The sequence below is a fragment of the Salmo trutta genome, chromosome 17, assembly GCF_901001165.1.
Source record: "Salmo trutta chromosome 17, fSalTru1.1, whole genome shotgun sequence".
NCBI lineage: Eukaryota > Metazoa > Chordata > Actinopteri > Salmoniformes > Salmonidae > Salmo > Salmo trutta.
The window spans coordinates 35,407,795-35,424,413 of record NC_042973.1 but is presented as its reverse complement, the minus strand read 5'-3'; the positions used below and the strand labels follow the sequence as shown (position 1 = coordinate 35,424,413).

Here is a 16,619-nt window from a genome sequence, read left to right as displayed (position 1 = left end):
GGAGGGAGTAGTGTGAGGCTTATCATTTTGCCAGCTGTAGCTTTGTCTATTTTAATGTGTGTGTTGTATTCAAAATCAAATCAAATTGTATTTGTCACGTACACGTGTTTAGCGGATGTCATTGCGGGTGTAGCGAAATGCTTGTGCTTCTAGTTCCGACAGTGCAACAATATCTAACAAGTAATATCTAACAATTTCACAACAACTACCTAATACACACAAATCTAACTAAGAATTGATCTGTCTCTAAACTTAACTAAATACAATTCAGAATACTTCTGACCATAATTTGTCCATTTATTAGTTAGGATGTTAGAATGCAGCAGTGCAATAGTAGCATAATTATATGTACGCTCCTTAACTTATCTATTTCTCCATCTCGCCTCCAGCCGGCCTCCGTGGTTCGACCTCCCCCCGCCTCCCTACCTGCCAGACGGGGAGGAGCTGCCGTTAGAAGGTGAGCTGCCCCAGTACGAAGCCCCCACAGTGCCCTCCACCCAGCCCAATACATGCCCATCTGAGCCCCCTACACCCAGAACTGTGGCCCCAGGCTTGTACCGGCCTAGCCTCAGCTCCAGCTCCAGAGAGGAGTCGGATCAGCTGTAGTCCTCTGGTTACTGCATCTACGTAGGACTACAGTACCCAGCCTCAGCGCTGTGGATGGCTGAAGAGAGAAGAGCTGTGCGATATGTTAAGGCCCAAAGATCTGTCCTGCCTGCTGTGGGAATGAGAGACAAGGCGCTATTCTACCTATAGCTACAACTGACTGACTGAGGCACTTGGAATCATTGCTCTTGTACGCTGGCGCCCTCTGCTGGAGATTTATCTACATATCCCTGACCGGGCTAACTACTCATTCAATCAATCAGTCAATCATCAGTCAATTGCATTTAATCTGTGGCTATATAGCGCTTTTTACAAATTAATTTTTCACAGTCTGCTTAACAGAAACCAGAGCCTAAACTTCTAACAGAGAAAAACTCCCACAGCCTCCCAACACTATTCATCTCCTGTTGGACTGGTGAAGACCAGTTTGGTGGTTGGGCGGAGATCCTTTAGCTTGGATTAAGTTGACTGGGTAGATGGTCAACTTGTGTAGTACAGTCATGCATTAACAATGAAGTAGGAGTCGCACTAACTAACAGTATTTGTGGTACTCATAATGGGTCAAATGTCACATGGTGTTACAGTTACAGTGGCAGATGTATATGTTGTTTTTTCTTGGGTAGTGGACATACTGCACTTTCCTCCCATCCATATTGCATGATGCTGGTTCTGTTCGATCTCTATTCTCATTGGCCATCTCTTCCATTTCATAGGAATAACTGGAATCATATTGCTCTGTTATAGAGCACTTATCGTGATTGTTGGGTATGCACGTAACTTATGTTTTGGCAGGAACTCAAATGGAAGTATTATTTAAGGAAGAGAACATGTGGATGAAAATACTCTTACTGAGTAAGGTCCCAAAGTAAGGGTGTTTCTTTTGGTATCTGTGCCTTTTCAAAGTACTAAAATATACGTTTAACAAATGTCTCACTTCCCACTCAGGGTCTAGTTTGACTGCAGTTCATTGAGATCTTGTTCTACTGCCCATGATGACAGTGCAAATTGCTTTGTTTTGATATATCTCCTCAGACACTTTGGCAGAAAGGAGCAGAATGTTCAGACTGCACTTCATGTCTGACTAGTGTTTTTTATGTTGATTAATGTTACACTCTGCTGCCTGAGAGCACAGGACAAACATTTTGTCAGTGAAGAGATAAAAACAATTAAGGAGTTGTTTTCATTAGTGCATAAAGAGGAAGTGTAGAAATGATGTGGACTGGAGCAGAGACCCTTCCACTTGGTGCCTTGGAACACAAGCGTGTACATTTAAATAAGCATTTGGGATTATCCTCAAGTAAAAACAAATCTCAATCGCATACAAGCATTTCTGTTGAACAATGTCCATTTTCAAAACGAGGCTCACAACACACAGAACTATGTGGCTGCTTGCAAAACAGTAAATGCATAAATACATTCAGCAAGGCTAAATGACACCGAAATTGCAAATTCATCAAAAGAAGACGACTTACTGCAAAAACATCAACACAAACATACAGCGCATTGGGGTATTGTGTGTAGGTTTATGAGGGGGAAAAAATAATTTAATCCATTTTAGAATAAGGCTGTAACATAACAAAATGTGGAAAAAGTCAAGGGGTCTGAATACTTTCCCGAATGCACTGTACATATAGCTGACAAAACAAAGTTATTCTGTCTTTTAAAAATACCAGTTGGTCAATAGATTTTCTTTGCAGTCACTACTACATCATGATGATCGAAACAGGAAATACAACTATCAAATGGTGCAGAATTATGGACAATTACTCTCCTTTTATGCATACTTTACCAAACAATTTCATACACATCAAATCAAGTATTATTCCTGATCAAAAAGAACATGGAAAACAAAGCACATTGTTTGCAGAATTCATTCACTGGTATCATCACAATCCAATTCCATGTATTCAATACATGCGCTGTTCTGCTCATAGGTTTGTAGATTTTCCATTGGCGGGCAGAAACACAATCCCCAATAGATATAAGGAAAGGTGAATACAGTGGAGGAACACAACTGAATTTATAGGCCTCAATCCTCACCAAACCAAAGGTGTGTAATATTGGAGATGACTTGTCTCATGAGTACTTAGAAGGAACTGAACTTCATTTTCTGCTTCTCTGCATGTTGTAGACAATCCTAAAACTTAGGCTGTCCGCATTGCGTAGATCTTTCCCTATATTGTACCGGATTTACTATAAATAAACCATTGACTATGTTGTGCAGTAGTATTAACTGATTGCCGGAAACAGGGAGCACATTGCAACCTGTTCTCTTCTGATGAAAACAATGTGTTGATATTCTGTGAACAAAACACTTAACAGTGATTTTTTTTTTTAATGACAATTGTATTGACATTTTTGCTAAAGTTAATCTAAGATATGCAATCCGGGTACAAAAACAAGAAAATGATCAGACAATCTACAAATGTATTTAAGCATTTGATCATTGTTGTTTTGCTATACGGACATTTAACCACAGTTCCAAAAATGCTTGATAGAGAAAAACTATAAGAGCATTATTCAATTCAGTAAAAAGTATTTGCTCAATTGACTCTGATATAGTCACTGAGAAAAATGATCAGACTTTCTCTCCTTGGTTCCATAATGATGTGTTACTGACTGCACCATCTACCAGCATGTATTTCCTGACCAACTGAAATGAATCATCACAGATGTGGCTGGTCATGCATGCAGTGTTATCACACACTAAATAGTATTACAGTGTATTTCAATATATGTCAATCAGAAAAAGATTTTTTTGCTCTACAAATTGCATTTTGATAAATTAAGGATATACTGTTTTGACTCCATACGTAACATGGTAACCTCTTGTAGTGCTTCAACAGAACTGTATCCGCTCAGTGTCCTCACTGGGTTGTTGAGGTAGACGTGTGGGTGGCAGGTAGCCTAGCGGTTAACAGCACTGGGCCAGTAACAGAAAGTTCACTGGTTTGAAACCTGAGCCGACTGGGTGAAAAAAACTGTTGATGTGCCTTTGAGCAAGGCATTTAAACCTAATTGCTCCTTTAAGTTGCTCTGGATAAGAGCGTCTGAGAAATCACAGAAAATAATGTAAAGTAAGACAAGCATTTTGTATGGAGCAGTGAAAGTTTAATTCCATTTGGGACTGTTTTACCTATGGTACCTTGGTTAAAATGTCTCTCTTACTGTATTTCTTTGATTCATACTCATAGATCCCAACTGTCTCAAATGCTGTAACTGCCATTCCTATTATACAGACTATTTTCTGAATTTGTACCATAGCTGTTTGACCAATTGAATTGACGCCAAATAATGTTTGGATAAAGAAGAAAAATACTCAATCTTTTTTTTTTATAAGTGTTCCAATTCATTGTTTAGAAATACGTAAGTCTCAGCTGTACAGATGATGTGAGAGAGAGAAGACTGCCATTCTCTGTCTGTCTGTCTGTCTGTCTGTCTGTCTGTCTGTCTGTCTGTCTGTCTGTCTGTCTGTCTGTCTGTCTGTCTGCACCGCCCAGCCCACTGTGCAATAACTAGAATTATTAATTGACTGACTGGTAAAGTTCCTATCTGAAGGATCTGTAATGTATCGTTGTTGTCGTGTCATTTCCGTTTCAGAACTTGTCAAGGGTTTCATGTGACCATGTACATATACGGAGAGCGAGAGAGTAGAGACATTAATTTAAAAACATCATATTTAGACTTTAAACTAAGAAAATAATGTTTCATTGTCAAACATATTACTTTGAAATGTTTTGTTGTTTTGGGCTCTGTACTTTGGATTTGAAATGATTCAACTGTCAGCTTTAATTTGAGGGTATTTTCATCCATATCAGGTGAACCGTTTAGAAATTGCAACACATTTTGTACATAGCCCCCCCTCCCATTTTAGGGGACCAAAAGTATTGGGACAAATTCACTTATGTGTATTAAAGTAGTAAAAAGTTAAGTATTTGGTCCCATATTCATAGCACACAATTACTAAATCAAGCTTGTGACTACAAATTTGTTGAATGCATTTGCTGTTTGTTTTGGTTGTGTTTCAGATGATTTTGTGCCCAATAGAAACATTGTAGTGTCATTTTGGAGTCCCTTTTATTGTAAATAACAATAACATGTTTCTAAACACCTCTACATTAATGTGGACGCTACCATGATTACAGATAACCCTGAATGAATTGTGAGTGAGAAAGTTAGACACAAAAATATCATACTACCAAGACATGCTAACCTCTCACCATTACAATAACAGGGGAGGTTAGCATTTTTTTTGTTGTTGGGGGGGGGGTATGATATTTGTGTGTCTAACTTTCTCACTTTCTGCACTTTAACCTCATAGTCATTGTATAATTTAATATCCAAAGTGCTGGGATACATAGCCAAAACATTTGGAGCTCACTGTATATCCCCAGCAGTCATTTGGCTGGTGGTGTTGAACAACCTATAACCAAAGATTATCATTCATTATAATTATAAAATCTAGAAGATAAGGCTTACTCTCCAAAGTCACGTCCCCAGTAGTGTTGTGTCTCGTTTTGTGTCAGATACCTAACTGACTAGAGGAAGAGTGTTACTCAGAGTCTCAGGACAATCTGGGTTGTATTCACTAGGAGCCAAGAGAAGCAAACGGGGTGAAATGCTGAGGAACTAACTGAAATTGTCCAGTAAGAAACACTTGATTTTGTTTTGCGTTGCAAAACGTCTTGCTAAGGTGTGCACTAATGAATGCAACCCTGGTCTGTTGCTTTTCTGTTACAATGGTCTGATACAGTCTTTTCACATGTCACTATGCTTTCGTTTGCGATATAGAGGGATGCCTGATTTGTTGTTCCATTCTGTTGGAGACTTTTGTTTCATGTTGTTTGTATCTTTTACACACCACCTTTTTGTTTCCGTTGCTTTTCTGTCTGATCAAATATATTCTGTACATTAAAAGTAATATAAAATGGTTCTGATTCAAATATGTGTCAAGTGTTTTTCTCATTAGATTCAGTCTTTGTGTCCCATCATAATCTATGTTAAATGTAATTATTGTTGATTCATTTCACATGGTTGTGCCTGGGATTCAGTTCAATCATCCTACCACCCGGTGCCAGTCTGTCCCTACAATACAATTGGCCTGGCTTAGGGATGCTGTTGTCTGAATCTGGAGTCTTTACACCCCTATAGTCAGAGAGAAAGAGGTGAAGCGAGAGGTTTTACTCTGCCCAAAATCACGAAAATAAGCCCATGAAGTGAGGAATTTCTGTATGGTCAATGAAAGTGTAAAAAATGTAATTGCTAATTTGCTGCGTGAGGCTTATTTGATTGAATAGAAGTTTCATGATGGTTAAGTGGTTATGATATTTTATTTTAACCAGGCAAGTCAGTTAAGAACAAATTCTTATGTATAATGATGGCCTACACCGGACAAACCCGGACGATGCTGGGCCAATTGTGTGCCACCCTATGGGACTCCCAATCACAGCCAGTTGTGATACAGCCTGGATTCAAACCAGGGTGTCAGTAGTGACGCATCTAGCACTGAGATGCAGTGCCTTAGAATGCTGCACCACTCAGGAGCCCCCCAACATATAAGTGGACGCACGTGGCATTTTGTCAACTTACCCAAAAACTACTTTGTGTCGGAGTTGTGCCTGTTGTCACAAAGAGGGCTTCCGCCATTTTAAAGTAGTCAACTGGGTGAGGATTCCTATGAGTTGGGGGCAATCAGCCAAAGAAGATAATTGACTACTTTAAAATGGAGATAGCCTCCATGGTGCTGCCCATGCATTCACAGATGCTATAATGGCTCAGAGGGGTTGGGTTTAAAGCGGAAGACACATTTCAGTCGAAGGCATTGTTATACAACTGACTAGTTATCCCCCTTTACCTGACCTCCTCCTGCCAACCTTCCACCTTTGAGGACATTTATGTTAGAGAGGTCACTTGAATATCTTGTCAATATAATACCCCATCTTTGCTACAGTCTATGTCTGTTGTGCGGGCAGGGTTATGCTAACTCTCCCTATAGGCTTTATCTTTCATTAGACTGGACATACATGAGATGAATGCTTACTTCATACAACTCTTGTTAATCTAAAAATATGATCAAATATTGGCTTCTTTCTTTTCAGTGTTAGTATGTCTGTGCTTTGATCCATATCAGGGCACAACTAGTAAAAATCAAATATTTGTCAAGGGTTTGAATTTAAAGTCATAGTGAAAAGGTATATTGCCTTTGGGCCCGTCACTCATTCTTTCTTAGTGGTGTATTGTTTGAACGCTCAGACCTCCCACCTTCCTCACCCCATCACATTAGGGCTCCCAAGTGGCGCAGTGGTCTAAGGCACTACATCCCAGGGCAAGAGGCATCACTGCAGTCCCTGGTTCAAATCCGGGATGCATAACATCTGGCTGTGATTGGGAGTCCCATATGGTGGTGTGTAACTGATGTGTCTTGCTTAAATAAAGGTTACATTTTAAAAATGAGGACACAAGAGATAGCGTCATAACATCTCTGAATCAGGCTGTCCCTCTCATCTCTGAATCAGGCTGTCTTCCATCTCCCCGACTCTCTCCCCTTCTCTACCCCCTCATCCCTTTCTGTCCCCCTCTCCCCTTTCTCCCTATGTCTACCCTTTTGTCTGCCTCGGCCCCTCTCTCCTCTCTACCCAAACACGGAGGTGGGGGACCCTGTTTGCATAGTCCCAACCCATCCTCACAAGCCTTAATTAAAGGATTGCTCTCTCTCTCTCCTGTGTCTCCAACTCTGCTAGGACCTCGTAATTAATCTGTAGTTCAGGGTTAGGCAGACCAGTCCTACCAGACAGCTGGTGTGGAGGAGAGAGGACAGCCAATAGCTACCCAGGAAGAGACGGCGTGGCGACACACAGACAAAGACACAGGTGAAGTGTTGATTTAGTGTGGCCCGCGGTCTATGAAGATGATGACCACTGGGTCCCCAAGGGACTGAGAGCAAGCCCATAACACTGATTTAATGGCCCAGGGGGGGTCATTAAATACAATTATATATATATATATATATATATATATATATATATATATAGCACCTCATACATGACTTTTGAAGTGCTAATTGTGGTGTTGATGGTGGTAGTGTGATGATGCACATGCTATAATAAGTCGGCAGGGTATATAGCTAAGGGGCAAGGGATTTCTCTCTCCTGGGACTCTCATTTGTGTTACATTACCACCGCCCGTGGCTGTTGGATGCACTACACGTGTGATGCATCTGGTCGGTGCCACATTTCCTTTCCAATGTTTTAAAACATGCATTGTAGAGTCATTACAGACTCTTATAGTTACATCCCATGATTCCACATTGCCTCTGGTAATATTTATGGCCATTCTGAAGTAGGCCTATACAGCTTTACTATAACTGAATAAGTATACTGTAAGGTGTCCAATCAAAAAGGCCAAACATGTCTCTATCATAATCCATTTTAAAGTTATTGTTGTTTTTACCTTTGTAGGATGGACAAGATTAGGCTGACTAAATAAATGGAGGCCAGAGAAAAAAGAGGCAAAAAAATTGCTAAAATAGCATTGCATCAGCTAGGCTGGTTGCTGTGAGAGAATTAAGGCTAACTGACAGGCTTACTGTTGAACTCGTCATCTTTCTTCTTGAATCCGCAGGACATTCAATTATATAGAGGTAAGTTGGTATCATATTTCAGACATGACATGTAGTATTTTCATATTTTAGTCTACACTTTTCATATTAACGTGAAATTCCTGTTCTTTTTCGAAGATTTCTCACAAAAAAAGCATATCTCTGTGAAATGTCAATGGAGCACTGAGTGTACCACAAGCATTTCATTTTCTTCCCACTCTCTTACACTCTCAATCACAGCCACTTGCGCTCACACACACACTCTGCTACTGGGCTGCTCTGCCATAGCTCCAGTGAACTGGAGATTAGACTGTGTTTTCTCATGTAAATGTAGTGATTGTGGAGGGGCAGGAGATGGAAGGCGGGCGTATTGTTAGTGTGGAGCAGCTCTGAGGGGCTCTGCTGAGGGCTTGGTGAGCTGGACCCTTATCAGATGAAGAACAGGCCTCAGAGGGAGGGGGTGAGGGGGGGGGCGAGGAGCGAGGAGCGAGGGGAGAATAGAACAGCTGGCGGAGTCACGCGTGCAACCCCAAAACACACAGAGCCCAGACGCACTGAGCACGGTGGGAAAGCCCGACGCTAAGATGTCCACAAACACAAACACACACACAGTCTCTTGTGTTATTATCAGCCACCGGCCAGCGAGGGTGTGCACACACATACCACAATCACAAAATCACAAGCTTAATCACACACAGAGTAGACACAGAAAACCGCGCACTGACACACACCAGCATTAAGCTCAGCCACTATCCAGCATGCCTCAGTACACACACACACACACACGCACACACGCACACACACACACACACACACACACACACCACACACACACACACACACACACACACACACACACACACACACACACACACACACCAATTTTATGATTACACACATCAGGTGCGTTAAATCACATGTTCACACACAGACACACACGCACTCAAATAAGTTAAAACAAAAACACACACAAAGAAACACACAGACAGAAAGAAAGATGGATCAAGCAGTCTGTTTCTTTTCCGGTCTTTTAAAATCCTTAAGTCTGTTGATGCACCCGTCCGTCAATTTAAGTAACATAATAAAGAAAATCTCCATTAAAATCTGTCAGGTTAAGCTACAGATAGGCCTATCAGTTTTTTTTTGCATGGGCTGCGTCTCAATCTACCACATCCGCCGACACCTACAGTATGTTTCCCTTCCACATCTGCAGTGGAAGGTGGCCGAGCTACAGAGGTGTTTGTCAGACCATGAGAAGTCCCAAAAGTATGTCTTCTCCCGAAATCATTTGTAGCATCTGAACGGTTTGGCCTACAAACTAATTTGACCACTCTATGGAATGGGGAGACTCTGATGGAGACAATGGTGTTCTCCACAAGTGTGACAGGATTCGTCTAACGGTAACCCATACAAACGAATGGAAGTATGGAGGTAGCTTGGTGCCAATAAAAATAAGGGTTAAATATGTGTCCCAAAAAAAATACATAAATATTTATTTTATGAGCTTTCTTATAGCTCCTAGATTTAGGACAGACACTTCAAAACCTCATTACCTATGATTCATTTTTTGATTGCCTTTTTTGCCACTTTTAAATGTGTTATTCAATGTGTTTCTATGGGCTATAGTAGTAAAGGCCAAATTCTATATTTGATCAAATCTTTTTTTGATATGTTTTTTGATACCTAAGGGTGTCCTAAAATTCCAAATGAAATAGCTAAATTATCCATGGTAAGACCATCTTAAAACAATTTAATATGTTAGCTTAGTACAAGACCCACTACACTGAAGGAAGAAGAGGGCTACTGGTCTGTGTCACTGACAGTAGGCCTACAACAACTTTACTGTCTTCTGCTACCTCCCTTCTTCATTCATATGCCAACCACACATTGCAGGTGTCACTCCTCATCAAGCCTTTGTTATTTGTTTTAAAAGTATTTCATACATACAATTCAAATACAGTAATTCACTCATATACCGTATTTCCTGTATGATAAAATGTCATTCCTAAAACCCAACCATCAGCGCAGCACAAAAACCCACATACCGATAGATAATCAGACTCCTCTCATATATATGCATGTATGTATAAGTCAGGGGGAAGCATTAGCAGCTGAAACAGAAATACTTCCCTGCTTAAGAATAGCCCGGGTCCTTGGCTGTTGTCCTCCCCATTCAGACCAGGCCTAAACACACACACCAGCATGCTAATAGCTAATCCCCAGGGCAGGCCACCTTTGTCCCCATGCAGCCCACTGCCGATGTCTCTCTCTGGGCACTGGGTGACAACCCCCAGCCTGGATGGTCCTGCTTTAGCCAGCAGGTTGCCAAATCCTAAACCCTCATTTTTCCTGGGCAGAAAACAGTGCGTTGCCAAGCCCTGACAGATTTCTGACGAGCGGAAGATTGGCGTTTGTCCTTGTTTCCCTTTCTGTCCGGGATGTGCAGGGAGAGTTAAGTTAGCTGTCTCTGGGTAGTGAGAGTGTGGCGTGTGGTGGCTGTCTTACAGCGGGTGGTCTGTGTGAGAAACAAAGCCCCCCGGCTGGCCTGATAGACTGCAGTAGGGACGGAATGCACTCGCCACTGTCAATCTTTGTGTTAGGGAGGGATTGGTGTCAATTGGGGTTGAGAAGGCTTTGATATAGGGGGAGAGAGTTTTGGGACAGTCCTGGGGAGAGTGTCTATTTGTATGTCCCTAAGGACCAGTGAATTCCTCATCACAAGGTGGAGAGCTGGGAGAGAGGCAGAGAGGATCGGAAAGGGGGAGTCAGCCATTGATTGGTTGTGTGTGGACATTCCACAGTGCAAGGTGCAGAGAGGAGGCCACATCGTGGGACAGAAGAGAACACCTCTGGGGAATAAGATCCTCCCTTTATTGGGTTACCGGCCTACATACAGTAGAGGAAATAAAGAATAGTTGGATGGGTTGACAGTGACAAATAAATAGAGAGTTAGGAGAGAGAGGAGAGAGAGAGGAGAGAGGGAGAGACGAGAGAGAGAGAGGAGAGAGAGGAGAGAGGGAGAGATGAGAGAGAGAGAGAGAGAGACAGAGAGAGAGAGAGAGAGAAGAGGGAGCTCAAGATATTGTCTGAAAAGATGAAGCATGGCTTATTGCAGCGTGTGTGTGTGGTACTGTGTAGTGTTGGTGGTAGACAAGATTATGATAATTATTATTATAAACTCTTGTTATCCCAGCCGTGGTTCAAATCTGTCTGTGATGAAAGATGGTGGCCTGGACCCAACATGCCCTCATCTGTCTCTACACCCTGGGGATGAGCAGGGCCCCACAAGGCAGCCACTTCTCTCTCTCTCACACACAGCTTAGTACAAGACCCACTACACTGAAGGAAGAAGAGGGCTACTGGTCTGTGTCACTGACAGTAGGCCTACAACAACTTTACTGTCTTCTGCTACCTCCCTTCTTCATTCACATGCCAACCACACATTGCAGGTGTCACTCCTCATCAAGCCTTTGTTATTTGTTTTAAAAGTATTTCATACATACAATTCAAATACAGTAATTGACTCACGTACCGTATTTCCTGTATGATAAAATGTCATTCCTAAAACCCAACCATCAGCGCAGCACAAAAACCCACATACCGATAGATAATCAGACTCCTCTCATATATATGCATGTATGTATAAGTCAGGGGGAAGCATTAGCAGCTGAAACAGAAATACTTCCCTGCTTAAGAATAGCCCGGGTCCTTGGCTGTTGTCCTCCCCATTCAGACCAGGCCTAAACACACACACCAGCATGCTAATAGCTAATCCCCAGGGCAGGCCACCTTTGTCCCCATGCAGCCCACTGCCGATGTCTCTCTCTGGGCACTGGGTGACAACCCCCAGCCTGGATGGTCCTGTTTTAGCCAGCAGGTTGCCAAATCCTAAAGCCTCATTTCTCCTGGGCAGCAACAGTGTGTTGCCAAGCCCTGACAGATTTCTGACGGGCGGAAGATTGGCGTTTGTCCTTGTTTCCCTTTCTGTCCGGGATGTGCAGGGAGAGTTAAGTTAGCTGTCTCTGGGTAGTGAGAGTGTGGCGTGTGGTGGCTGTCTTACAGCGGGTGGTCTGTGTGAGAAACAAAGCCCCCCGGCTGGCCTGATAGACTGCAGTAGGGACGGAATGCACTCGCCACTGTCAATCTTTGTGTTAGGGAGGGATTGGTGTCAATTGGGGTTGAGAAGGCTTTGATATAGGGGGAGAGAGTTTTGGGACAGTCCTGGGGAGAGTGTCTATTTGTATGTCCCTAAGGACCAGTGAATTCCTCATCACAAGGTGGAGAGCTGGGAGAGAGGCAGAGAGGATCGGAAAGGGGGAGTCAGCCATTGATTGGTTGTGTGTGGACATTCCACAGTGCAAGGTGCAGAGAGGTCACAGCTTGGGACAGAAGAGGTGACAGAGTGAAAAATAAATAGAGAGAGAGTGTGTGTGTGTTTGAGAGAGAGAGAGTAGAGGGAGCTCAAGATATTGTCTGAAAAGATGAAGCATGGCTTTTTGCAGCGTGTGTGTGTGGTACTGTGTAGTGTTGGTGGTAGACAAGATTATGATAATTATTATTATAAACTCTTGTTATCCCAGCCGTGGTTCAAATCTGTCTGTGATGAAAGATGGTGGCCTGGACCCAACATGCCCTCATCTGTCTCTACACCCTGGGGATGAGCAGGGCCCCACAAGGCAGCCACTTCTCTCTCTCTCTCACACACACACACACACACACACACACACACACACACACACACACACACAAACAAACACACTTGTAAGGGGCTAGCCATCAGTTCATCAATGTAGTTTGGAAGTTTCCAGATTTCTACTTGTGTATACCCTGAGCAAGTTGTGCATTTTCATTGAAGCCAGGGGCGTAACTTTGGTTTTTAGATGTGGGGGGGACATAACTACTATGATTATTATTTTTATATTTTTATCCAGTCAGATAAACACTCCACATAGCCTACCCGACCGCTCGGAGGCGTCCGCATGGTCCTAAAGCACTAAAGCACACCGTTGCCTTGTTTTGTATCACATTCCAATGATGAAACTGGGGGGGACAAAATGCAATTTCAGAATGTGTGGGGGTGTCCCCAGTGAAAGTTGCGCCCACGATTTAAGTATCATCAATAGTTCTTATGGCCCGAAGTGCAAGGGCAATATTTTAGAATATATATGCACAAACACCATCTTTTCCATGTTAACATTCCAGCTCTCGTGTCTCTCTAACAGACATATTTATGCAGAGAGCCTGGAGGTGAAACACTAGACTAGGACAGGTCAGAGCCATTGTCTCACATCCTCCACCACATTGTCATGCTGGATCCCCTCTACACCACTCACATAAGTACCACTTCTTCAACCCACGCACTCCCTTGCACACAACACGTACCCCCTTTTTCACCCCCAACATCCCAACACGTACTTCCACTACACTGTCACATATACCCCAGTTCAACTCCCTGACCCACCCATACATATCCCCTCTCCATCCATCCCTCAACCCATCCCTTCCACCCGTCCACCCCTGCAGGGCAGCACAACGCCTTGCGTGTTCCTCTGAGGCAACACCCCCCCACCCCACCCTTATCCAAACATGCAGTTCCCCCCTCTCTACACCGCACACATAACACTTCTCCCCCATCTTCACCTCCCTCACCCAGAACTGACCCGCCCACCCTCCAGGGCAGCCCCACGCCTCACACGTTCCTCTCAGACAGTGAGCATGACATTGCGCCCCCCACCCACCCCAAACCTCCTCGCTCCCAATCCCTTCATCCCTCTATCCCTCCATCTCCCCAGCCCCATCCATCATATCAACCCCCCAGCCTCCAACTCAGCCCCACAATACCAGCCAGAGAAGAAAAGAAAAGGCAAAAAGAGGAGAATAATAAGGCCGCTACCATGCAGAACAGTGCTGGCCTGAGGACCAGGCTTTTGTCCCATGCCCTGCCTCTTCTCGCCGGCCTCTCCCCCAAACACACCCTCTCTTGAGGGGGGACAAGGGCCAGGGACGGGGTGTATTGAAGAAGGGGTGTGGTGCTCTCTAAAGCAGGAGGCTCGGCCCCCTCTATGGCCCCCTGGTCACCAGCAACCTCTCTGTGTTGGGCTGTCAAAAGAGGACGCCCCGGCCCTCCTCTCGCCTCCCCGGGCACTCCCTCCCTCAGAGGGCCAATAGGGGCATCAGGGGCCCTTCCACTCCGCTCTACACCCAGGGCTCAGATCACTGGTGTTCAGTGGTGTGGATCAGTGGCCTGCATGTGAGAAGGGAGGTAGAAAACTAAAGAGAGAATGAGAGTGAGACAAACTGAGAGATAAACAGGGAGTGTGTGTGAGAGAGAGAGCTATACAAATTGATGGAAAGTGGTGTTGGGGTAAAAACACACAACATTATAAAATCCATGTACACAAACAACAAGTGTGTGGTAAAAATTGGCAAAAAAACACACACATTTCTTTCCACAGGGCCGTGGGGTGAGACAGCTTAAGACCCATCCTCTTCAACATATATATCAACGAATGGGGTGGGCACTAGAACAGTCTATAGCACCCGGCCTCACCCTACTAGAATCTGAAGTCAAATGTCTACTGTTTGCTGATTATCTGGTGCTTCTGTCCCCAACCAAGGAGGGCCTACAGCAGCACCTAGATCTTCTGCACAGATTCTGTCAGACCAGGGACCTAACAGTAAATCTCAGTAATTCAAAAATAATGGTGTTCCAAAAAAGGTCCAGTTGCCTTTCCATCTAGACACCGTTGCCCTAGAGCACACAAAAAACGATACATACCTCGGCTTAATCATCAGCGCCACAGGTAACTTCCACATGGCTGTGAACGAGCTGAGAGACAAGGCAAGAAGGGCCTTCTACGCCATCAAAAGGAACATAAAATTTGACATACCAATTAGGATCTGGCTAAAAATACTTGAATCAGTTATTAAACCCATTGCCCTTTTTGGTTGTGAGGTCTGGGGTCCGCTCACCAACCATGAATTCTCAAAATGGGACAAACACAAAATTGAGATTCCGTATGCAGATTTCTGCAAAAATATCCACTGTGTACAACGTGGGAACACTAAATAATGCATGCAGAGCAGAATTAGGCCGATACCCGCTAATTATCAAAATCCAGAAAATAACTGTTAAATTCTACAACCACCTAAAAGGAAGCGATTCCAAAACCTTCCATAACAAAGCCATCACCTACAGAGAGATGAACCTGGAGAAGAACCCCCTAAGCAAGCTGGTCCTGGGGCTCTGTTCACAAACACAAACAGACTCCACAGAGCCCTAGGACAGTAACATAATTAGACCCAACCAAATCATGAGAAAACAAAAAGACAATTATTTCAGACATTGGAAAGAATTAACAAAAAAACTGAGCAAACTAGAATGCTATTTGGCCCTAAACAGAGAGTATACAGAAGGAAAACCTGGCTCTGAAGAGAAGACAGGCTATGTGCACACTGCCCATCAAATGAGGTGGAAACTGAGCTGCACTTCCTAACCTCCTGCAAAATGTATGACCATATTAGAGACACATATTTCCCACAGATTAAACAGATCCACAAAGAATTCAAAAGCAAACCCAATTTTGAAAAACTCCCATATCCACTGGGTGAAATACCATAGTGTACCATCACAGCAGCAAGATTTAGACCTGTTGCCATAAGAAAAGGACAACCAGTGAAGAACAATCAACATTGTAAATACAATCCATATTTACGTTTATTTATTTCCCCTGTACCTTATCTATTTGCACATAATATGACATTTGAAATGTTTTTATTCTTTTGGAATTTTTGTGAGTATAATGTTTAACTTCTATGGGCTAGGTGGGACGCCAGCGTCCCACCTGCGGGACACAGCCAGTGAAATATCAGGGCGGAAAATTCAAAAACAACAAAATGTCACAATTCAACTTTCTCAAACATCTGACTATTTTACACCATTTTAAAGATACGCTTCTCATTAATCTAACCACATTGTCCAATTTCAAAAAGACTTTACAGCGAAAGAAAAACATTAGATTATGTTAGGAGAGTACATAGACAAAAATAATCACACAGCCATTTTCCAAGCAAGGACATGTGTCAATAAAACCCAAAACACAGCTAAATGAAGCACTAACCTTTGACGATCTTCATCAGATGACACTCCTAGGACATTATGTTACACAACACATGTATGTTTTGTTCGATAAAGTTCATATTTATATCCATAAACAGCATTTTACATTGGCGCGTGATGTTCAGAAAATGTATTCCCACCAAAACGTCCGGTGAATGTGCACATCAATTTACAAAAATTTTCATCATAAACGTTGACAAAATATATAACAATTATTTCAACAATTATAGATAGACTACTCCTTTATGCAAACGCTGTGTCCGATTTTAATATAGCTTTATGGAGAAAGCACATTTT

At 43.0% G+C, this 16,619-nt stretch overlaps 1 protein-coding gene across 2 annotated transcripts in view; it reads left to right on the top strand.

Annotated features, from left to right (window-relative positions):
• ldlrad3 (low density lipoprotein receptor class A domain containing 3) overlaps nucleotides 1–2,596 on the top strand; it is a 116,045-nt gene extending 113,449 nt beyond the window's left edge. For both annotated transcript variants that reach the window (XM_029696657.1, XM_029696656.1), the window contains exon 6: nucleotides 390–2,596. In XM_029696657.1, the coding sequence (XP_029552517.1) occupies nucleotides 390–606 (217 nt within the window). In that variant the 3' untranslated portion in view covers nucleotides 607–2,596. The remainder of the gene's footprint in view (nucleotides 1–389) is intronic.
• Nucleotides 2,597–16,619: the final 14,023 nt, after the last annotated feature.